Here is a 16838-nt window from a genome sequence, read left to right as displayed (position 1 = left end):
GTGGGAATCAACTGATAACAGTCAGGGATCTCAGAGTAGACAAATGAGTCAGGAAGAAATGCAGAGCAAGGTGAAGAGCCTAGAAGACTGATTAGGAAGGACTGAGGAAGAGTGATATGACACACACAGTGGTCTCCAGAACTGGCTGTATCAGAATCACCTCTTAAAATTTTTACACACCCAGGGTCCACCCCAGGCTGCTGAATCAGAATCAAATATCTGTATTTTTAACCCAGCACTCGGGATTGGGAAGCCTTGTGGTAGAACCTTTGACTGGGGCCTTTCCTGACAACATAGTGGAGGAATATTGAAGGAGCAAAAGCCGAGAGATAATAGGGGTGGGGGGATGCCCTGTAACTAGTCAAGGAAAGTGTTGAAAGTGACCAGGGACCAAGACTACAGAGCACAGCATTATGGTTAGATTTGAAATAAGAAAGGAGAAATTTTTAACATTAGTCATTAGTGAAATCATTTTAGTGAATCATTTTAGTGAAGTCACTAGTGAAATCATTTTAGTGAAGACATTTTCTCTCTTGAGAGTTCTGAAGGGGTAGCAGCTCACAAGACTGAGCTTGATTGCTGGATGAAATATGAGAAGCATAGGCACCACTTTGTTTGAGAGACACTTATTTCCTACTGGTTTTGCAACCACTGGGTGTTTCTTTGGGACTTGAAGCCTCTTTTTTTCAGAGATACCTTCACAAAGGGAAATTAATCTTTTTCCAAGTAAACTTTAGCTATCAGGACACCACTAATAATTAAGCAGTTAATGCTGACATTAGCTAGAAGCATCTGTTTTAATAATAATTCTATGCAGAAGTAAAGAACTTTACCTCACAGAGTTCTCTTACAGAGCAACTAAGATAATGTCTGTGGAATAACTTTGTAAAAATTGATTATAATTACTATTAAATAGAAACACTTCAAATGCAAAATAGACATTGTTCAGGATGGTTGTCTTGAAAATTGCTGATGAAAAGAGAGATTGGTGAAAGAAGAAAAAGGAAAAAATCAAAACAAAACACACAACCAGACAACCTGAGAATGGAATCCTCATCCTCTCTCATTTATGTTGTTTTTCTTTCCTTTATGTTTTTAATTCTCAAATATTGGCAATAGTCTGGAAATGTTATGCTAAGTTAGCTGAATGTGACTGACCCTAAGCAGGAGGGGTGCAATGAAATGTCTTCTGAATCGGTATCTACGTTATATCCAATACAGCTAGGTGTTGAATACTGTTTTGGTTTTGTTTTCACAGGCAGTACCTTTTTGAACTTAGTCTTAAAAATGAATCCAGTTGTTTTGCAGCCAAAATATGGCGCAGGAGGTGCGACGGTTAGTGACTGGCAAACCGGCGTTTTTGACTGCTGTGATGACATGGGGATTTGTAAGTGCACATGGTTGTTGCTTTCTCCTGGGCTACAGTTGTGCAGTTGCTGACATAAAAAAAATGGTTTGCTTATCCTCTCAAGGGATCCATGTTTTATTCTAGAACTCAGAGGTCACAAGGTTGGACCACTGGGAAGATTTTGCCACAGGATGTGTTTTGTTTGTCCTGTATATAATGACCCCTCTTGCTGTATTAATTTTAAAATAGTAGGAACCATATAAAAATCAGAGCCCACATAAAAATCTAACTTTCCAATCTAGATTTCCAGCTTCTCTTAAAAATTTGGAAAATCTGAAAAGAGGATTCCTCATTCTCAGTTGGCAGAAGTCAGTTGCTACCAAGTATTAGCTAAACCCATTCAAAGGGACCATCACTCTACAGTTTGCCATATTTATGTCCACCATCCACTATTGGCTAGTTTGTGGGGTTTTTCCAACTATTTTACTCATTCATTTTTACTTGCCTGTCCTTGAGTTCGTGATTCTTGTCCAGATCAATCACCTCTTTTTATATTTTTCAACTCTTTAGTATCCCTGTGTCCTTGATGTGTTTCTCCAGTCTTCTCTTTACCTCTTCCTTTCCCTACAGTGGTGAGTCTGTGTTTCTGGTTTTCAGTATTCTTGTGACTCTTGTGGCTGTTCCATTTCAGGAAGCTTTCAGGTTTTTAGCTTTCCTGACATTTAATTCCTTCACACTACCCAACACACTTTTGTGTAAGACAATTTCCTTGTTTCAGAGTCTATTGCCGAAAGAGTTGCAGACATTCTCTTTGTGACTGGTCTTTCCACTGTCTTGAAAAACAGCCTCTTTGTTTTGTATATGATGGAAGTTCCAAGTTCAGTGGAGATAGCCTTTTGCTTAAAGCCATCAATCCAAAACCAAGAGCTTTCTTATCTCATGTAGGATACAGTCATATCAAAACTCTACCCTAGGGCTTCCCTGGTGGCACAGTGGTTGAGAGTCCGCCTGCAGATGCAGGGGACACGGGTTCGTGCCCCGGTCTGGGAAGATCCCACATGCCGTGGAGCGGCTGGGCCCGTGGGCCATGGCCGCTGAGCCTGCGCGTCCGGAGCCTGTGCTCTGCAACAGGAGAGGCCACAACAATGAGAGGCCCGCATACTGCAAAAAAAAAAAAAAAAAAAAAAACCTCTACCCTAGAACTTTTCAAAATAGACTTGTACTCAGCATGTTTGTGAACAGTTTCCTGTTTGTTACTATTTCCTTAGGCCCTTTTTTGTCTTATACAGACTCTTTAAAGTGAAATTTCAGTATGCTTTTTAAGCTTTTGATGCCAATACCCCTTAACTTTTACTTGCTTCAATCCTCATAACAGTAATAGGCCTCTACTCTTTGCCAGAACAACCATCTAGAACCTGTTTCCTACTGCTTTACTCATTTTTCCAATTATTTCTTCACTCAATGTTTTCCGACCCTAAACACCCTCCCACAGTTTTCAGAGGGTTTCTCAGACCCCCTGACGCCACAAACTTCCTATTCAAGGATGATCCAAATGTAAACAAGGGTAGGGAAGAAATAATTTGGACGTGCTCAGATCGGCAAGGCAGGATATTTTGCAATTAAATCTGACCTGGTATATGACAAGTCAATTTTCCCCACCTCCAGGAGTGTAGGGTCCAGAAGCAAGACATAAAGAGCCAGGGGACCCCAATGTTTTCTCTGAATGTCCATTAAGGCCATTTCCTGAGTGAGCATCTTTTTGAAAGCGGTGTGATTAAGTCAAACTCACGATGACCCTGACTGCTTCCTCTGTGTGATTTCACCCTGCCCTCAGGTCTCTGTGGGACTTTCTTTCCCCTGTGCCTTTCGTGTCAGATTGCCTCTGACATGAACGAATGCTGCCTGTGTGGAGCAAGTGTCGCCATGAGGACCATGTATCGGACCCGATACGGCATCCCGGTGAGTCACTCATGTCCACTGTGAAACAATAACCCAGACAGGACAGCCCGAGGGCCTTCCTTCAGTCTGACTGGATCTCCATGATGGCCCTCCTCACCATCATGACTTGACCCTAGTCTTTTCTCCACTACCATCCTAAATTTTTAAAGTGATTTACAGAGACCATGTGGCTACCTATCCTTTGGAATATATTGATAATAAAATCTTTTATTGATCCAATTAAAAAAAAGTTGCTGAAAAAGATGCTGGCGGTGAGCAGGTGAGGGATGGAGGTCAGCACAGAATCCTTAATCTCTCCTGGCTTTACTCAGAGTCAGACAGAGGACCCTGCAGGGTGGGTGACAGTTGCTTAGAAAGCCTTGGGTAAAAAAAGGGTGTATGATAGCTCCCCTCAGAGCTGGCACATTGGTGAGACAATTACCTCACTGGTAACTCATATACTGATGTTCATTCATTCAAAAAGGATTATTGAGCACCTAGAACGTTGTTAGGTAATAAGCTGAAGTTCACTCATTCAACAGGGATTTATTGAGTACATAGAACAGGCAAAGTACTATTACAGGTGTTAAAGACACATCAGTGAATAAAGGAAATCAAAATCGCTGTCTTCATGGAGCTTACCTTCTTTTTTTTTTGAGATTTTTATTTAACATAATTTCAGACTTAAAGTTGCAAAGATGGTACAAAGACTTCCTGAATATGCTTCACCCAGATTCCCCAAATATTAAAAATTTGTCACATTTGCTTTATTTTTTCTCTTTCCTCTATCTATGCATCTCTTCTATTTTTTTTCTGAATCATTTGAGAGCAAGTTATAAACGTGATACCCTGTTATCTCTATTTCAGTGTGTATTTCTGAAAAACAAGGACATCCTCTTACATTACCACAGTGCAATTATCAAACCCAGGAATTTAACATTGATACAATACTATTAGGTAATCTATGGATATTATTTAAGCTTTACCAATTATCCCAATAATTTTCTGTAGGTGAAAAGAAAATCAATCTGGAAGCAAACACTGTATTCAGTTGTCATGCCTCTTTAGTCTTCTACAATATGGAAGAGTTTCTCAGTCTTTGTCTTTTTTTTTTTTTAATGAATACAGATCAGTTATTTTGTAGACTATCCCTCAGTTTGGCTTGTCAAATGTTTCCTTATGATTAGACTTAGGTTACACACTTTTGGCAGAAACTCCACAGAAGTGATGCTATGTTTGCTTTGCATCACATCAGGAAGCACGTGACATCAATTTATCTCATTATGCATGATGTTAACTTTGATTCCTTGGTTAAGATAGCATCTGTCAAGATTCTCCATCACAAAGTTGCTATTTTCCCCTTCATAATGGATAAGGACTTTGTAGAGAGATGTAAATACCCTATTCCTCATCAAACCCTCACCCACTGAAGATTCTTGCCCGCATCAATTACTACTATGATGGTTATCAATGGTAGAGCTCAGACACTAATGGAAGAAGATAGCTGCAATATAACTAAGTAAGAGTATAATCTATAGGATGGCGATAAGTGCAACAGATAAAAATAAAGCAAGGAAGAGGAATAGAGTGTTGAAAGGTTCTAATTTTGAATAGAGTTATCAGGAAAGACCTCAGTAAGAAAGTAAAGACCTAAAAGGATGAGAGGATGACTCATCTGGGGAAAGTCCAGGCAGAGGAAATAGCTAGAGCCAAGCTCCTGAAGTAGAGCTTACCTGGAATGTTCCAGACACAGCAAGCAGCCAGAGAGGCAGAAATAGTTTGGGGGGGTGGGGAGGCAGGAGCATGGAGAGATAATACAAGAAGATGACATCAGAGCATTAGCAAGAGTTAGACCTTCTAGGGCCTTGCAGACCATCATAAGAACTTTAGCTTTTGTTCTAAGTGAGCTGGAAAGCCATTAAAATGCTTTTAAACAAAGAAGTGACAGGACAGATTTGTGTTCCTGAAAACGTAGCCTCTGCCCTGCTCATTGTGACTGAGAACAAGTTACTCATCTTACTAAGCTTTGGCTCCCTCACTGATAAAATGGTAAGAATAATACCTCCCCCAAGGTGGCATAGTAAGAGTCACATGAGACCATGCATGGGAAGGACTTAGCACAGGGCCTGGCAGGTAACTGTTATTATCTTTGTTCTTAGCTCAGCTGTCTTCTCCGGGCAGGCTGCATTCCTCCTGTGGGCTTGCTCAGCTGCCTGTCTCTCAGCACTCCCTGCAGCTCTCATTTATGCCAGCATAACTTAACACAGGGGTTCTTAACTTTGTGGCTGTCCCATAAACTTCCCAAAACTGTACACTAAGTGTTGGGTGTATGTAGTCGTGTACATGGGTGTGAGGGTGAGATTCTCAAAGTGGCCCGACCATAATGGCGTAGAGGAAGGGGTGCTTAGCTGGATTCTGGAGATAAAGGTTCTGGGAACAGCTCAGTCAGCAAATAGCTAACTTTTGGACTCTCTGAGAAGTCATTTGTCAGCATCAATTTTCTCATCTGTTGTGAGAAAGTTGTGCAAGATGATTTCTAAGGTCACTTCTAGGGTCTGGGATTCTATGCTATAATAAGTTTACTTGGTATACATTAAATAAGTGTATTTATAGACAATGTATCTCTTTTCTTCTTCCTTAGAACAGACTTCAAAAATGGCTAGTAAATCCTAGGACTGATTTATATAATTCAGGTTCTTTGCTTTGTTTCCCCTTTGCATCTATGCAAACTTTTATAGGGCTGCTCCAATACAGCCTCTCTGACCTACCCCTCCCTTCATGGACACAGTCAAGACAGCATCCCTTTGGCTAGGGCCACAACCTCTGCAGCAGAAGAGAAAGAAGAAAAACAACCACTGATTGAACGCCTAGGTGCTGGGATACTACCTTAACATATATGTGCTCATTTACTACTTACAAACTCTTTATGGTGCAGGGATTGTTACCTCCATTTTATGGACATGAAAACCAGGAATGAGAAAGGCTTAAGGTCACAGAACATGTAAATGCTGAAACTCGGGCTCAAGTTTATTCTGACTTGGAGTCAGGTCTGGTTTTTCCCACTTGACCATCTTGTCTTCCCAAATCGAAGTGTATTCAGCCATGTACCACAATTCATTCCTTTATTTGCTCAATGATTCTCTAAATAGTGCTCATAACAAGATTTCTTTTTTTAACAGCTTCCAAAAAAGTGAAGCACCCTTTCCCAGAGTGATGAGTGCAAAATCTTTGCTTCAGGCACCCACTTCCCAAGAAGCTGCTCTGGTCAAGGCGTTTATGTCCCTTATTAACTTCAGCATGGTATAAACCTGTAGTTCATTTCCTCTCATTTGAAAAAGGAATGTTTTTTCTTTTCTATATTCTCTGTATCTGTATTATGAAACAGACTTAGAATTAGGGTGTGTTTTCTAAAGGTTTCCCTAGGTCTCTCAGCAAATAATAGTGAGACTTTTTCCCTGTAAAAACTTCCTGAGGTAAAAGACCGGCACAGACATGCTGGAACAGAAAAGTGGTTACATCCCTCTTGAATATTTTCTTCCTTGTAGCATATAATATGTACTCAGTAAGTGTTGGTTTAATGAAGGTTTAAAAGATAAAAAGAATAAAAATAAACAATGAACTAAAGAATGAAAAAAACAAGTATTTTGAGGAAGGGTTAGAGGATTTGAATGCTTTATCAGGGAAAAAGAGAAGACCAAGAGACTGAATTGTCTTCAAGCTGAATATCCATTCCTCCATCTGATGAAGGTCACAACATTAGAAGATTCCTAACATTGTTATCTAGTTGTCCACTCTTTGTCCCACATGCTTTCTCTGTTAGAAGAAAATCAAAATCACTGTAGCAAAGAAAAAAAATTTTTATGAAAAATTAATCACTTATAATCTCACCATTTAGGAGCTCCCAAACCTTATAAACTAAATCTACTATAGATCTCTCTCCCTCTCTCTTTCTCTCTGTCTCTGCTCACACTGTAAACTGGGAGTTGTATTAAATTCAACATTTTAAAGAATAAGTGCTATCCAAAAATGGAGTTCAAAATTATTTCAATCAGTCAAGACACACAGTCATAGAATCTGGTTGTCAGACTAGAACCCTCAGATCACTCGGTGCCGACTACACAGGGCAGGAGTCCCTTCAAGGGCATCTCTACCCAAGGGCATTAAGACCCAACTAGACCTACCATGGAGAGGGCCCTCAAAACTTTGCAAAAGGCTTCCCTGGTGGCGCAGTGGTTAAGAATCTGCCTGCCAATGCAAGGGATATGGGTTTGAGCCCTGGTCCGGGAAGATCCCACATGTCACGGAGCAACTAAGCCCGTGTGCCACAACTACTGAGCCTGCGCTCTAGAGCCCATGAGCCGCAACTACTGAGTCTGTACACCTAGAGCCCATGCTCCACAACAAGAGAAGCCACTGCAATGAGAAGCCCACGCACCACAATGAAGAGTAGCCCCTGCTCATCTCAACTAGAGAAAGCCTGTGCACAGCAATGAAGACCCAATGCATCCAAAAATAAATATAATAAATAAATAAATTTATTAAAAAAACTTTGCAAAGCAGCCCATTCTACGAATGAATAGTGGCTTTTCCAGACACTATTCATTCTCTTCTTTCTTCTATTCCCCATAATTTATATATACCTCCCTCACTATGGACTTCCTCCCTTGCAGAATAGCATGAGGGATATCAATAGAAATGGCTAGAGGGATACAAGGTGAGGCCTCATCTGGCACTATACTCACAACCAATTGGAAAAATTGATGCATTACACAACTGGCTTTAAAGGGAACCATTCCACGTTAATAAAAATAATAAATAAACCAAAAGTTTTCTTAAAAAGGAAAAAAAAGAGACAACAGATGATAGAAAACTGGGGCTATCATTGTAACCTGCAGATCATTTGAAATGGTATGGTATTATGAAAAAGGCATTGGCTTGAGAAGAGAAAGACCAATCACTGCCATCAATTTTTTTTTTTTTTTTTTTTTTTTTTTTTTTTTGCGGTATGCAGGCCTCTCACTGTTGTGGCCTCTCCCATTGTGGAGCACAGGCTCCGGACACGCTGACTCAGAGGCCATGGCTCACGGGCCATGGCTCACGGGCCTAGCTGCTCCGCGGCATGTGGGATCTTCCTGGACCGGGGCACGAACCCGTGTCCCCTGAATCAGCAGGCGGACTCTCAACCACTGCACCACCAGGGAAGCCCCACTGCCACCAATTTATGTGATCTTAGCAAGTCAGTTAACTTCACTTGGTCATCAGAAAAACAAGGATAACGTCACAGAATTCTCATGATAAACAAGTGACATAAAATGTATGTGTTAAAGAGGTATGAAAAGTCAAATAAATGCAAGGAATTTTATGACTATTTATAGGCTACTTGTTGATCCGTTTGTTTGTTTTTTAACAGGGCTCTATTTGTAATGATTTCCTATGGCTGGCATGTTTCCCTCATTGCATCCTTTGTCAACTCAAGCGAGATATTGAAAAAAGAAAAGCAATGAATGCTTTGTAAAAGGTGCTTGGTAAGTCGGTGGGAATTCTTTGATTTGTGAGTATCAAAACAAACTCTCAAAGACATCTTTGATTTCTTTGGTACTCTGTCTCACAGATACATGAGCTATCCATTACCAAATGGGGGGTAAATGACTTTCAATGGCCAGCCGACACCAATCAGTTGGGAGTCAGCTTCCCAGAGCCTGGGTAGAGAGGGCTAACCCTGATTGGATGGGAAAGAATTCTGTGATTTGTTAGGATGTCTGCCACAGGTGGAGTGGCCGTGTGATGTACCAAAAAAACATACCAGATCTCATCGATACCTGTCTTAACTGCCTCATGATTTAAGGTAGTAGAGACACGTGTACGACAGAACATTCATTTCCCTAAGCCTAGATCACAGGTTCACTGCTTCCAACAGTAACCCATTGAGATGTTACACTAAGTGTGACTGTGTAATATATCTACTTATATGTTCTTGTCAGCTCCACAATATTGAAATAATAATTCATTCTCCAAAGTGGTAGAAAGCTATCTTAGTCTCTATAAATTAAGTGTGGACAATTCACCCAGTTATCCAAAATGCCCAAAGTTCCCATTTAGGAAGAAGAGTACTGACTTTTTGGTGGCAGTATGGTCAAAGTTGGGCAGCTACTCATTTTCCTAGTTTCCTAAGCTCTCCTGGTCACATTTTTCCACTTTTTTTTTTTTTTTTTTGCAGTCCACGGGCCTCTCACTGCTGTGGTCTCTCCCGTTGCGGAGCACAGGCTCCGGACGCACAGGCTCAGCGGCCATGGCACACGGGCCCAGCCGCTCCGTGGCATGTGGGATCTTCCCGGACCGGGGCACGAACCCGTGTCCTCTGCATCGGCAGGTGGACTCTCAACCACTGCGCCACCAGGGAAGACCCTGGTCACATTTTTAATCCTCTCAGTTCTTCCTATTTTTCTCAGGCCAGAGGGCAATGGCTTACTCAGTCCTGCCTTTCCATCACTTACTGCCAATCCCATTGAACTTGTTATCAAAGTTTTATTTCACCTGGAAATGGCTATTGTCTACAAAGTCTTATCTCCCAAAAAGTCTTCAAAAGTGTTTGGTCAGGTTGGTGCCTTCATGAGTATGACTGGTTGGCACTGGCACAGTCTGTCTCCCTCTTACTTATTTTGCCCACACGCAGCACCAAATGATGTCCTCTTGATGAACATCTTAGTTCATTTCATGTTGCATTTTAGTACCATTTTATTTTGTTGTTATTATTTTTTATAAATTTATTTATTTTATTTATTTATTTTTGGCCGTATTGGGTCTTCGCTGCTGCACGCGGGCTTTTCTCTAGTTGCGGCGAGCAGGGGCTACTCTTCGTTGCGGTGCACAGGCTTCTCGTTGTGGTGGCTTCTCTTGTTGCGGAGCACAGGCTCTAGGCATGAGGGCTTCAGTAGTTGCGGCACACAGACTCAGTAGTTGTGGCTCACGGGCTCCAGAGCACAGGCTCAGTAGTTGTGGTGCACAGGCTTAGTTGCTCCATGGCATGTGGGATCGTCCCGGACCAGGGATTGAACCCGTGTCCCCTGAATTGGCAGGCGGACTCTGAACCACTGCGCCACCAGGGAAGCCCCTAATACCATTTTAGTATCCTAGTATTTGTAGTCTGATTGCTTTCTTCAGTGAATGATGTGCTTTACTCATTTACAAGCAGAGTCAAGATGGTGAGTTTTCTTACTCTTTTTCCTCCTTGTACCCTACCTCCTGAGAATTGGCTGTTGTTTCTCTTCCCTAGCATTGATGTTTCTTTAAAGCTCTTTGTTACCAATGTGGCTCAGAATTTTGCCAAAGTAGCCCTAGTCCCCTACTTAGAATGTGGCAGTTTACTGGTCTAGTCATCCAGTTAATGAAAAAAATTGTTTTGGGGTCTCTGCCTTTAGGAATCTCTTACCTTAGCATGTTTGATGAGTCTTTGCCATTTGATAAGAGAGGTTAGCTCTGGCAATCTACAGAGCATTATGTTGGTTTACCCAACCACCTAGCAATGATGCCTGATGCATAGTAGGCACTTAATAACTAATGTGGATGAATAATAAATGCAACTTTCAAGCAAAGAAGCATAATGAGGCTCTAACCTAGATGACTCATCTGAATCTTAAGTAGTGCTTGTGACTCTTTCAAATAGGTTGTACTGAAACAAGGGCCATTATTTGATATAGATTTTAAATATGCAGCAATTTGGCAGTAGGGTAGCAGTGGAATGAAAGTTTTGATACTTGGAACAAGATAAGGTAAAGATGGAATTGATAAGTCCTAATTCATTCATTGATTTAGTCTTTCTTTCCTTTTCTTTTTCTGATTTCTACAGGTCAAATTCACATAGCAGTGAAAGAAAATGCTGGAATGAAATACTGCATCTATTCAGTGCTATCTCACCTCAAGTCTTAAGAAACTAATTCAGCTAATCATATGGTTTCAAATGGCTTCAAAACATTTTTAATTTTTGGTTTATTTTGAAAGAAATATATTTCCACTGCTGTTCTCTAAGATGAATGCCATTAAAAAATTAATTTCCTCAACGATTCTTGTGTCTTTAAATACTTCTTCATGGAAAATTACAATATGCTTCTTTTAAAAATGAGCCAAGCTTGTCAAAATGTCAAAGTTGAATGATGGATTCATAGAGATTCTTCATTCTACTTTTCTACCTTTACGTAAGTTTGAAAATGTCCAGGATAAGAAGTTTTTAAAATGTTGTCAAGTAAAAGTCTTCTGTTATTTTGCATTTTCCCTGCACTGGGAGACCCGGTGTTACCCTGCACAGCCCTTCACCCCAGGAAAGTGTGGTTTCCTCCCTCAAGGAGCCTGAATGTCTTCTGGCATGTCTTCACAGCCTCATAAAGTAAATCTACTCCAGGAGTTAATTGCCTAGCAATGCAGTTTACTGTAGATTTTATACACAAAGGGAGGATTTCTGTTATAAGCCATGTAGCAAACCACCTAATTAACATTCCCATCACCCATCGCTGTCCTCCCCAAAGTCATCCCCTGCAGCAAGCCAGCCATAGGGACTCCACATACCTTTATTTTTCCTTTTTTTCTAGGTTAACTTGGCATTTTATTTCATTTTTTAAATTGAGATATAATTGACGTATAATATTGCACTCGTTTTAAGTGTACAACATAATGATTTGATATATGTATATATTGCAAAATGACCACCACAATAATTCTAGTTCACATCCATCACTGCAGAGTTACAAGATTTTTTCTTCTTGTGATGAGAACTTTTAAGATTTACTCTCTCGGCAACTTTCAAATATGCAAGACAGAAAACTTAAATGGCATTACAAGGTCACCAATGTATACAGAATGGCAGTGCTGAGTCTAGAAAGCAGGTCCTATTTCATTGTTCATGACAGTACACAGAAGTTTTTTATTTATTTATTGTCTTATAAAAATTAACCCTAGGGTTTAGGATTCCAAGGATTGCTATTATAAATTTATAGAGTATCCTGTCTTTTGCCTTCCTAGCAGTCTTCATTTTTTTTTGTTTTGTTTAACACCTGCATCGAAGGTAATTGATGAGCATCATGAAAGCAGAGAGATCATATTTGTTCTAAATTCCCTTTTATTCCCCCAGCACATGGAAAATATTGTGGTCAAGAGGTCAGTAGATTAGTTTCAAAGGTATAAAAGGTGGCAAGAATAGTAATCAGGTAAGACATTTGTGCAAAATGAAACTATTTGGAGGTATTTTTTCTAGTCATTTTCCTTATGAAAATATGTGATGATGTTCTGCATACTATTTTCTAAATTGCTTGCTTTGTTTTATGGCTTAGCCACAAATTATGAATGACTTCCCATATTAATAAATATCAAAAAATATGCACTACAGTGCTATTAACTATAGTCACCATGCTGTACATTATATCCCCATGACTTATTCACTAGAAGCTTGTACCTTATGACCACCTTCATTTTTGCCCACCTCCTACTGCTGGCAACCACCAATCTGTTCTCTGTATCTATGAGTTTGGGTGTTTTTGGTTTTGTTTTGTCTTGTTTTTTTAGATTCCACATATAAGTGAGATCACATGGTATTTGTCTTTCTGTCTGACTTGTTTCACTAAAGCATAATGCCTTCAAGTTCCATCCATGTTGTTGCAAATGGCAGGACTTCCTTCTTTTTATGACTGAACAATGTTCCAACAATATTCCAATATATATCACATTTTCTTTACCCATTCATCTGTCAGTGGACACTTAGGTTGTTTCCATGTCTTGGCAATTGTAAATAATGCTACAATGAACAGGGGGGTGCAGCCCACATACCTTTCTTATGCAGAACAATTTAGTTCCATCTCAGCCTTCTAGTCCTAGGACCATAGCCCCAGAGATGAAGGATGGGCGTGGAATTCTGCTCTTAAGCAAAATAATGTGTTTTCCATGTAGCTTACTTTAAAGTTACTTAAAAGTTATGATAAATAAAAAGGTTTAAAAATTTTTTTGATAAGGATGAGAACTGTTCTCATTAGCCTCATTCTCCCACTCTTGATATTATGCTTTATCCTGTACCTTCCAAATGCCTAAGGCTCCCTCATACCAGACCACTTCCCTTAATTAAATCAAAACCTTGTTAAATGCTACTGCATGCTAGAAGTAAATTGCTAGAGCCAAGAAGCAACCTCAGAGGAGGTTGAGGTTGGGGCTGGGGGAGGAGACATGTAGGAGATTTACAAACTGACAAAGCAAAAGACAGCACAAAAGAATTCATCTCACTTTTCCAGGGTATGTAATAATTATCCATACATTCTTCCTGCCATGGATGCTATATCAGAGTTAGCTGCTGCTGCTGCTTAGCAGCTTAAACAACAACAGCCATTTTTTCTACTCAAGAGTCTATAATTTGGGCAGGATACTCTGTCTCTGCTCATGCAGTGTGAACTGGGAGAGCTCACCCCGGGCTGGAAGACAGTTGGAGGTGCCTCTTGGCCATGGGTTCAGCCATGGCTTGAGCCTAAGGGCCTGGGCTCCTCTCTACATTAGCCACACCACAGGCTGCTTGGACTGCCTCACAGTATGGTTGCTGGGAGTCCAGGGCAAGCATCTCAAGAGAACGATATGGAAGTGAGTAACATTTTTATGATCTAGCTTCAGAAGTCATATAGCTTCGTTTCTTCCGAACTGTCTTGGTTGAGGCAGTGGCAAAGGTCCACCCAGTTTCAAGAGGGAGGGGACACAGACACTGACTCAGTGGAATGTAGCAAGGTGCTTGAAGAATATAAGAGACAAGGGCTATTGTTGCAGCCATCTTTGGAAAATAGAATCTGCCACAGATGCCGTGAGGCACTCTGTGTTTTGTCTTGTGGGGGTCAGAGCTGTAGTCCATCTGTTCTCAATAAAGCTCCTCTTGGAGGATTGCAGCAGATTGATGAGTTGCTGAAGTTATCTGCTTCTCATCCCTCTAGACCTGATTGATGAAGATATACTTTTTTTTTTTTTTTTTTTTTTTTTTTTTTTTTTGGCTGCACTGGGTCTTAGCTGTGGCATGCGGGATCTAGTTCCCTGACCAGGGATTGAACCCAGACCCCCTGTATTGGGAGTGTGGAGTCTTAACCACTGGACCACCAGGGAAGTCCCTGAAGATATACTTTTAAAACATCTGATGATTCGTTCAAACTGAGGAACTACTTTTTTCCCCCTAAAACTGAAAACAAAATTATTTCTCCCAGAACAAAAGAAGAATCTTCCCCACGAACTTGCAATTTTCACTGAGAACAAAGATACAAATTTCTGGCAGCTAAAAGATTTCTGGTAGCTAAACTTTTTAAGGTTTCTAGCTTTCAAAAGCACGTAGGTCTAAACTTTGAGAGGCACAATCAAGAAAAGCTAAACACCAATGAATTTAACTGAAGGATATGAAGAAAGGGAAGAAATTCAGGGTAATTTGTTTTCCAGCTTGAGCAGCCAGGTGGAGGAGAGAGCCACTAAGCAAAATGGGGAAGACTGGAGTGGGATGGGAAAAGAGGTTTCGAGAACATTGAAAGCTCTTTTGGGACTTGTTATGTTTGAGGGGTATAAGGCATCCAAGGGAACGAGTCAAGACAGCGATGTCAAGAGTTTCAGTCAAAGGAGAGACCCAGGGTAGAAACACAAATTTTAGATTAGATGGCACTAAACTGGTGCTTGAATCCATGGCAATGCATGAGACGAGCAAGGATGATCAGAGAGAGAAGAAGAGGGTTGAGGGCCAGGGCTGAAGAACTCTCAGATTTGGACATTAGTTAGAAAAAGGGAAGGTTAGCAGAACTCAGAAGGAGCAGTTTGTGTGAAGGGAGAGTTAAACCAAGGAATATAGGAGAGTGTTTCAAAAGTGAGAGACCAAATAATATGCAGACACTTGAATTGGGCCACTCAAATGGAATAGGAGATTTTTTGGCGAGGGTCTCTCATTTGCAGGGCTGTGGGGAAGGACAGCAAATGATTTCTCCTGTGGATGGCTATGAAAGGGTAACTATCTTGGGGAAATTAAACTGTTGGATCGTGCCTTTCCACATTTGGAGGGTGATAAAGGCCAGAATAACAAATGGGGCAAGAGGAGGGAGTGGGGGGGGGGCAAGGAGAGGGCTAGACGCAAGGAAACTTCTCTCGTGTCCCTCTGAGCCCCCAAATGAACTCAGCTTTATTGCTGTGGCTCACTAACAGTCAAGTCCCAAGGGCTCACTCTATTGAATAATCACTTGCAGGAAACTGACTGCTTAGTTATCTGAATTTCTTTAGAAATAAATTATCATTCTGGCATTCTACAGGAAATGGCTGTCATCTCATCCTTGGGTCATTTTGTTTAAGACATGCTGACTTGCATTGCTTTCTCACAGTTTCAGCCAAGAATGTCAGTTCATGGCAGGATGGGAGGTGGGAGATGGAAGGAAGCAGGCTCTGTCCACTCTTCCCGGCAGTGTGATCAGGAATCTCACAAACAGGCTGGCATATAAGACTGGAAACCCTTTTCCCAGATCCTTTTCCAGACAGGATCATGTCTTCTTCATTTCTTTACCCTCCTCAGAGCTTAGCAGATATCTTTGCACATAGGAAGCACTCCACAAATAGTTCATTCAGTAAGTATTTACTGAGTGCCTACTATATGCCTCTCTGTGCCTCAGTTTATGAACTTATTAAATGGGGATAATATTAAAACCTACCTCACAGGGCTGATGTATAGATACAATGAATAATATATACAAAGTGTTTAGAAGAGTACCTAACACACAGTAAGTGCCCAAGAAAAATAAATTACCTTTGTTATAATTCTTGCCATTTGCCAAGCATTATGTGAAGCTCTGGGGACAAAGCAGTTAAAAAAAAAAAAGACTATTTCAAGGAGCTTAAATTCAAAAGGTATTGTAGAATGAATAAATAACATTTACCAACAATTTCTGTAAAGGAATGTTTCCCTTTGTACTTTCTCTAGATCTCTCTACTCACTCCTGGATCTCTACTAATTAAAAACAAAACAAAAACAAAATCAAAGAAGCAGAAATTTCTTATGAGACTCTCGCATGAGTGATTTCCTTGGAGTGGAAGCATTTGCTTGGGGAGCTCTGGCAAGGGCCAGCCACACTATGAAATTGGAGGAAGTGCCCGGCTCTCGGAGCACCCACAGTGATGGCCTCGGCTCAGCCAATGTCCCCTGAGTGTGCTCTGTGCACAGTCCGGCCCTGGACACGAGGATGGACACCGGGGCGTGACATCCTCTCTCAAGAGCTCCGAGGGGAGCCCAGCCTGGTCATCCCTGCCTTGGCTAAGCTGCCTGCACTGCCAGGGTTTAGTGGAAGCTGGACTCTGCTCTGTTTACCTGTAGGCTCATATTACCTGTAGGCTTTAACAGCTCGGGTTTACCCCAATTTCTGAGCGCTCAAGCCTTGTATGAATTACATGAGTGTTAGTTATGTTTATACCAACTACTCTGCTTTTGGCTTTTCAAAGCATCTTACTAGATGATAATTTTTAAATGTCATTTCATTCATCAACATCCAAATAAAAGTACTGTGCTTTAATTTTTTTGCAAATG

General features: G+C 40.8%; 1 protein-coding gene across 1 annotated transcript; it reads left to right on the top strand.

Moving 5' to 3' along the window:
• The first annotated feature begins 1287 nt into the window (after nt 1-1287).
• LOC132486353 (placenta-specific gene 8 protein-like) lies at nt 1288-8801 on the top strand. The gene is made up of 3 exons (XM_060093398.1): nt 1288-1387; nt 3183-3307; nt 8697-8801. Exons 1-3 carry the CDS (start codon nt 1288-1290, stop codon nt 8799-8801), a joined length of 330 nt encoding a protein of 109 aa, XP_059949381.1.
• Nucleotides 8802-16838: the final 8037 nt, after the last annotated feature.

Source organism: Mesoplodon densirostris, chromosome 1 (genome assembly GCF_025265405.1).
Source record: "Mesoplodon densirostris isolate mMesDen1 chromosome 1, mMesDen1 primary haplotype, whole genome shotgun sequence".
NCBI classification, from domain to species: Eukaryota; Metazoa; Chordata; class Mammalia; order Artiodactyla; family Ziphiidae; genus Mesoplodon; species Mesoplodon densirostris.
Note: the sequence above shows the minus strand (reverse complement) of the source record. Positions and strands in the feature narration are given on the sequence as shown.